The sequence below is a fragment of the Mastomys coucha genome, unplaced genomic scaffold (assembly GCF_008632895.1).
Source record: "Mastomys coucha isolate ucsf_1 unplaced genomic scaffold, UCSF_Mcou_1 pScaffold22, whole genome shotgun sequence".
Lineage (NCBI taxonomy): Eukaryota > Metazoa > Chordata > Mammalia > Rodentia > Muridae > Mastomys > Mastomys coucha.
In genome coordinates, this window is record NW_022196905.1 from 164,301,064 (window position 1) to 164,308,881 (window position 7,818).

The window sequence follows — 7,818 nt, forward strand, 5'->3', positions numbered from 1 at the left end:
GACGAGGAGGCTGATGACGGAGAGAAAGAAGAGCCCCAAGGCCAAGAGAGAGAGTTAGAGACCAGGGTAAGGGTGTGAAGTTACTATGGCTTTTCTAAATACGTCATCTCACCAACAAAATATTCTTAGTAGAGGACCAGGGAGATACATGCTAAGTTGTTGAAAATATTTAAACTAGAAGACCTTGTTTGATCCCTGGAACTCATTTTGAGAAGCTGGGCACAGTATCTCACACATGTAATTCCAGTACTGGGAAAGTGGAGATGGGATGAAACCCCTCAGGCTAACTGGCCAGCCTTGGTGAGTCTCAAATACAGAGAGATGTCAGCTCACAAAGTAAGGTAGAGGGCTGGAGAGATGGCTCAGTCATCTGGAGCAGTTGGCTGCTTTTGCAGAGGACCCAGGTTCACTTCCCATGATATTCATGGTAGCTCACAGCTGTCTGTAACTGCAGTCTAAGAGCTCCAACACCCTCTTCTGGGCTCTTCAGACATTGTGAGCATGTGGTACACATATGTCACTCATATGCATAAAAAAGGAGAGATAACCACAGTTGTCTTCCTGTCTCCATTTGCACATGCACACATGTGTGCGTGTGTGAACTTGTACAGACTCACACGTATACAAACATGTGCACACACATATTCATACTAGAATTTCAGAGTTTAATGATAGACATTTCAGGAATATTGCTCTTATCTACATTTGTTTTTTGAGGTTTAGACCATTAGGAAACCATTAGATTTCTGCCAGTGTGTTGATGATTGATATTTACCAGGAGGAGTTACATTTTAAGCTATACAGTAATTAAAAACTCTGAATTGAGTTTCGGTATTACAGCTGTTAAAATGAAATAAAAGTGTATTTTCCTTAATCTAGAGCATTAAAGAGATTATATGCATACATCTGTTTTCACTAGAACACTGGAAATCTCATTGAATGCATAGATGCCTTCAAAGCATTAGTGATGGACTGGCCTGTGCTGTAGCATTTCCATTATTTTCCTTCAGGTGATACATAACTTGTTTGGGATTTCCTTTGACTTTTTTTTAAAGTAGTGCTTTCATCCTTTGTGTCCTCCTCTGATAGGTGAGAGAGGGGGAAAATCATCTACTTTATTGTGTTTTAATTTAAACACTCAAAAAGATTTTTTAAAAATTTCCCATATTTCTTGAATGTCTACTTCTTCTGGCGCATGTTCCTATAGCTCAGCGGTTCTCAACCTGTGGTCACGATCCCCTTACTGGGTCTTCTAAGACCATGGAAACACACAGATGCTTACATTATAATTCATAACAGGAGCACAATTACAGTTATGAAGTAGCTATGAAATAATTTTATGATTGGGGGTCACCACAACATGAGGAACTGTATTAAAGGGTTGCAGCATTAGGAAGGTGGAGAACCACTGTTATAGCCTATTCTTCCTTGTTTTTCAATGTTTTTATTTCTATAAAATGTTATAATCTCATCTACCATCTATAAGACCACAAATACTTTGATATCAAAGGCAGCATTTCATGTGGTTATGAGCACAAGATAGAGTCAAGAGTTCTGCATTTGGGCCTCCGGTTACCTCATTTGCAGAATAGCATCATAATACTTCATTGTATTGTTATGAGAATTAAACTAACAATACATATAAATACATTTTTAAGTGGCTAAAAAGGAAAAAGTATTCATGATAACTATTAAATACTTAATAATTTTTTTTCTAAAGTTCTGTTTTCTTATCTCAACCAAACAGACTGAAAAATCAATGTTGTTTTTGTTTGTTTTGTTTTCCTTAATTAGGTGGGAAAGTCTGTGTCTCGGGAGAAGAAGGATCAGGATTCTTCCTCTTTAATAGAAAGTGAAAAGAAACCAGAGGTTAAGGAACTAGCCAGTTCTTCACGGTTGAGCAAACAGGCCCTCCCGCGGGACAGTCTTCCTGCAAATAGCCAGCCATCTCGGAGGGGCCGCTGTGGGAGGAAGAACAGAAAGACTCAAGACCGTTTTGGTGATAAAGATTCTAAGATGCTTGTGGATGAGACATTATCCACTTCTCAGGAGCAATATGGAGAATGCGAGGAAAAATCAGAGACCTCCCAAGAACGGTCCACTGAGATGGAAGAACAGTTGGCAGCCCCGCAAGTGCACGCAGACGGGAGACCAGATATCCCCAAGGGGAGGTTCAGTGAGAACGCTGAGTTGTGGCGAGGACAGCTGAAGAAAAGCCCTGAGACCCTGAAGTGCCGACTGCCAGAAGGAGGAAGTGACCGGCTTCCGTGCTGCTACACTGATGGTGACAGGGCTGTCTTTAGGGGTTTCAGCGAGAGTAGTGAGGAGGAGGAAGAGCCAGAAAGTCCTCGGTCAAACTCGCCACCAATTCTCACAAAGCCCACACTGAAAAGAAAGGTGATGCATCTTTGTGTCTTGTCTTCTATGGTTTAGACTTGTTATGTGGGTTTGCTCTGTTCTGCAGTTCTGCAACAGAACACACTGTGGCTCATGTGCTGTCTTATAAGCCTGAAACTGCAGACGCACGAGAGCAAGTAACTAACACCCTGAGAAGTGTAGCTCCTGGTAGGGTGGCACTGGCTGCTCTTCGCCAGACACGTCCCAAGCTGTGGTCTGCATTGCCCAGGCAATCAGAGTACAGGCTGCCACACTCCAGCCACGAGAGGCAGCTCTCTCTCATCCAGAGCCATGAGGTCATTCCTTTCTGTAGCAGGGCAACTAAAAAGTGCAGGACCATTTAAGGAAGACCTTTAAGAATGTTTTTAAATTATTGCAAAGACAGAACACAAAGTTCCCGTAAGCTCCAAACTCAGTGCCTGTGTTAGGCACCTTTGTCACAGCTCAACATGGACATTACGTAGTAGAGACCGTCCTTTGATTTCTGAGTTGCCTCGATGGCCTTTCTGTGCTTAGGATCCCATCCAGCTCTCCATGTTTCAGTCACTTGCTCTCTTCTGGGTTGTGAATTTCAGACTTTGATTGTCTTTGGTATGACCTTGAAGGTCGTGAGGTCAAGTATTTTATCCCTCATTAATTAGAATAAGGTAGTGTATTTGAGAGTAAGGCAAAGGAGGCAGAGACCCACTGGCCTCACCCGTTACCTAGTGGATACTGTACTCTAGCATATGTGTGTCACTTCAGAGATCATCCATTACCTAGTGGATACTGTACTCTAGCATATGTGTGTCACTTCAGAGATCATCCATTACCTAGTGGATGCTGTACTCTCTAGCATATGTGCGTCACTTCAGAGATCACCCATTACCTAGTGGATGCTGTACTCTCTAGCATATGTGCGTCACTTCAGAGATCATCCATTACCTAGTGGATGCTGTACTCTCTAGCATATGTGCGTCACTTCAGAGGCTACTTTGCTGTTGGCCTTGGCCCTCTGGCTTCTCTGCTGCTCTTACTTTGTTTCCCCTTTTCATTTATGTAGAGGAATGGCAATCCATACAGTGCAGCTCATACTTAGCATATGTGTGGCTGCCCTCTCTAGCAGAGTGTCTGCATAGATTAGATGTGTCCTTTCTGCTGTCTCCATCAATAAGGACCTGGTACTTGACTTTGGAACACTGTTTTAAACTTGTGGCTTAGCTCCTCCCATCCTGCACTGGCCATTTGGAGTGTTGATCCTGTTTATAGTCACAGTATCATTGTCATGGGGAGTTTCTTTGATTTTGCGTGCTTTCTGATATCTGGGATATTTCTTGCCTCTGCTGCAGAATCAGCCCTTCTCTAAGGAGCAGAGCTATTTTTACTCTAATTTGAAAATTCTCAGTAGATTTTGAAGTAGAGAAAAACTAAACTGATTAACTCTCCTGATGATTGCACGATCATAAAGAATGTATCCTTGCCATCCTAGGATTTATTTTTCCAGTGTATGTGGTAAAGCAAATATGCTATTTTCTTATGTAAAAAACACTACTATTGGGTGTTAGAGAGATGGGTCAGTAGCTAGGGACTCACTGCTCTTCCAAAGGTCCTAAATTCAATTCCTAGCATCTACAGGGCAGCTCACAACTGCCTGGTGGGCAGATGTACACGCAGACAAAGTACCCATATACATAAAATACACACATAAATAAATTTTAAAAAGTAATTGTAAATAAATAAGTAAAATATACAAAAATATTGTAACAGCCAGTGAAATTGTATGCAGAGTACTTAGACATTCTTAAAATGACTTAAAGGAGACTCAGGGTTATTTTATAGCCTAGCTGTATGACCTTGCGTAAGACCAGCCTCTCTAACCTCTGATTGAGTCTCTCCTGGGCTAGTGTCTCCATAACTGGGTGACTGACATTGCTGTGTTGTGGAAGTGTGTGCTGACTGCGCTAGGTTTCGGACAGTACTGCTGCTTTTCCTTCTGTCCAGTGGATACATTTCTGCTCTGCATGTCTGTGCTCTGCTGTGACTAGTTTCCCCAAATGGCATGTAGATTTATTGATCTACTAATGCATGGTGATGCATAAGATGGAATGTTTCTTTGCCTTTTGCTCTTGAACAGAAATAGAGGGGGTGGTCTCTGAGGGACTGCAGCACTGGAGCAGGTGGCTCTTTAAAGAGTAAAATGTAGCCGAGCTGAGAAGACGCACTAACAACATGTGCTGTATGGACACTTGCTTTTCATATCAGAAAGCTGGCCTTAGTGCCCAAATCTGTAGGCATTTTGTTGTTCCTTTCCTTTTCCTTTTCCTTCCCCTTTCCTCCCCGTGTGTGGTGTGTGTGTGTGTGTGTGTGTGTGTGTGTGTGTGTGTATGTGTGTATTAAGAGTACCTGTGCACATGTTGGTGGCTTGTGCTTGGCAGGTGTGCAGAGGTCAGAGGACAGTCCTGAGGATTTAGTTCCTCCACTTGTACCTGGGATCTGAAGTTGACCCGAGGTTGACCCGAGGTTGTCAGGTTGCCCAGTTTGCACAGGAAACCTCACCTGTGGAGCCACCTTACTGATGTATGGCACCATCTCACTGACACACATCTCTGTGTTCTTGTTCTTAATACTTTGTCTTCACTAGAATATCTTTTGGCTAACTGCATCTTCATTTTAAATATGCCAATTCTGCAAAGTTTTAAAACTTTTATGTTATAGCAGGGAAAAAAAGGTTCATCACTATAAATAAAATACTTGCTTTCTTTACTAACTAGAAACCAATTCTTCACCGAAGAAGAAGAGTCCGCAAACGGAAACACCACAATAGCAGTGTAGTCACAGAGACTATCTCTGAGACCACTGAGGTGTTAGATGAGCCTTTTGAAGACTCTGACTCTGAGAGACCAATGCCGAGATTGGAGCCTACATTCGAGATTGAAGAAGAGGAAGAGGAGGAGGATGAAAATGAGCTCTTCCCCAGAGGGTACTTCCATTGCCTGTCCTCACAGGACATCCTTAGGTGTCAGTCCTCTAAGAGGCCGTCTAAAGAGGAGGAGGAGGAGGAGGAGGATGAGGAGGAGGAGGAGGAGGAAGAGTCGGACGATGTAGATGGTATGTTTACAGAACTGACTCTTGACAGGTCTGTGTGTCTTTGAAAATACAGAAGTGATTGCTACAGACCCTTCCCCAAAGGACTGGGAATGAACACGACTCACTGAGACTGGAAGGGGAAGGGCTGGCAACCTCTGTGGATTGCATGGAGTATATCTATACTCACTTCTGCATTTAATCTTTAACCTGATCTGTTCTTGCTTTTGCAGGAAATCTTAATAATTGTCTAAGTTTTTTCTGAATCTCCAGTTAAAGGGTATTGGGATAGCTGATTACTAGATTGTGTGCTCTCTGGTGTCAGCCTGTTTGCTTCATTGCAGCACGCCGAGTGCTCAGGTTTGCTGCTTAGCCAGCTCAGTTTGGTGTTCTGGGAACTGAGTTACCTGGGCATCCATCCGTGCATCTATCTGTGGGGCCTTCTGTCCTCTGCTCAGGAGCCTTCCTGGACCATGCCTCTGCTAGCTCTTACCCAGACAGTAATCTATTACTCTTCATTGTTTTGTTACATAAGACTCACTGTACAGAGGTGCAGCCTGCCTCAGCCTACTTGGTTCTGGGATTATAGGTGTGCAGAACCCGTAACCAGTTGTACATTTCTGATAAGTGGCAATGATAACAAAATAAGCTAAATTATATGCTGTAGCTAACATTCCAGTCAGTTACTTTTAAAATAGATTGATTTTTTACTCACATGTACAGAAGCAGGCTCATTTGAGATGAGATAAGGAGGAAGGGAGGCTTGGTGAGCGCTGTGCTGCCTCCACCTCCATCATGTCTGCTCGGAGTGCCTGCATCATGTCTGCTCGGAGTGCCTCCATCATGTCTGCTCGGAGTGCCTCCATCATGTCTGCTCGGAGTGCCTGCATCAGCCTTTGCATTTTCATAGGCGACTTTGAAGAAAGCTTGTTGCCCAGTGTTGCTTTGTACTAATTTTATTTTATTTTATCTTTTGCCTTATTTAGTAAAGCCTTTTATTTTATTCTCTTAAAATCTTGGCTTCGAACGTAGTAGATAGGACTTGGGTTTTTCTGACAGCATATGTAGCTTGATGGTAATGGGCCCTGAGTTCAGTCCCTAGAATTAAAAACAAAATCTTTGTGGTACATGTATATGCATGTGTGTATGTGTGTATGTATAGGTGTGTATATGTATGAATTTATGTGCATGTGTATGTATATTTGTGTGTGAGAATGTATGTGTGTGTGCATGTACATGAGCGAGTACACATGGCAGGGGAAGACAAAAGAAGAACTGTAAGTGTGTATGACACAGTCTAGCTGTGAAGCACATGCTGGCCTCAAGTTTGGGACCCACTTACTGTGGCCTCTTAGGTGTTGAAATTCACACCATACCTCGCACAGTTTTCTTACCATAAGGCTTACTATATGATGCATGCTTTTAATATAGTGATCATTAAAGTCCTTGCTTTAGTATAATGGATAATGGCCCCAAGTTTTCCTCTTGTTAGATATTGCTGCATATCTAGGGAACTGAGCCTGTCCTGGTGTGACTGGCACTCGGTGCTGTTCTCTGTCTGGAGTTACTATGTCACAGTCACTGTGTCCCAGTGGTGTCATCCCTCCTGAAACTCTACGACCTCGACAGTTTTACTCAGACTTCTGTTGCCTTTGCTGACTTCCCAGATATACCACAAACAACGTTCATAGCCTTAAATTGATAATAATTGATAAATACATTGAGAATGTATTTAATGCCACTGAACACTACTTTTAAATGATTAGTTTTATCTTAATATGTCTTGCCACAATTAGAAAAACTAATGGCACTGTTCAATTTATTATTATTATTCTAAATATTATTGTCACATTGACCTTTTCTTACTTGTTTAGTACGCATGTCAGTGCATGTTTAAGACTAGGTGCTTGGCAGTTGGTCCCATTTAAGCACAGTGACTAACAGTTATTCACCGAGATGGCTCATTGTGGTCTACAGGGATTGCTTTATGATCCCACTTCAAATAATGAGTTTGTGGAAACTAAAACAAATCAAAGAGGTAACAGAAAAGCAAAGAGAAGCAGCTGAGGTTAAATTAGAGCTGACATTCCTGCTTCTCTTTACTGAGTCTTTGTAGAGTTTAGTCTCAACCACCTTTAATAAGTAGGTGGTAGAATCATGTTGCCCAGGATTATTTCATTGTTCTGCCAGTTCATTGTGTCACTTTGTGTAGATTTATTCCTTAGAGTCATCTGCTATTGATCTCAAATCCTAGGTCTTGTAACCTGTCTCACTATCTCTTTTCTGTACAGACACTCCTGTCCTAAAGCCAGTATCTCTCTTGCGAAAATGTGATGTGAACAGTGCTTCACTTGAGCC

At 42.3% G+C, this 7,818-nt stretch overlaps 1 protein-coding gene across 1 annotated transcript in view; it reads left to right on the top strand.

Moving 5' to 3' along the window:
* Kat6a (lysine acetyltransferase 6A) overlaps positions 1 to 7,818 on the top strand; it is a gene marked incomplete at its 5' end in the record, with an annotated part of 97,434 nt that overhangs the window by 71,213 nt on the left and 18,403 nt on the right. The window contains 3 exons of the mRNA XM_031391222.1: positions 7 to 66; positions 1,795 to 2,397; positions 5,148 to 5,484. Coding sequence (XP_031247082.1) covers positions 7 to 66; positions 1,795 to 2,397; positions 5,148 to 5,484 — 1,000 coding nt within the window. The remainder of the gene's footprint in view (positions 1 to 6; positions 67 to 1,794; positions 2,398 to 5,147; positions 5,485 to 7,818) is intronic.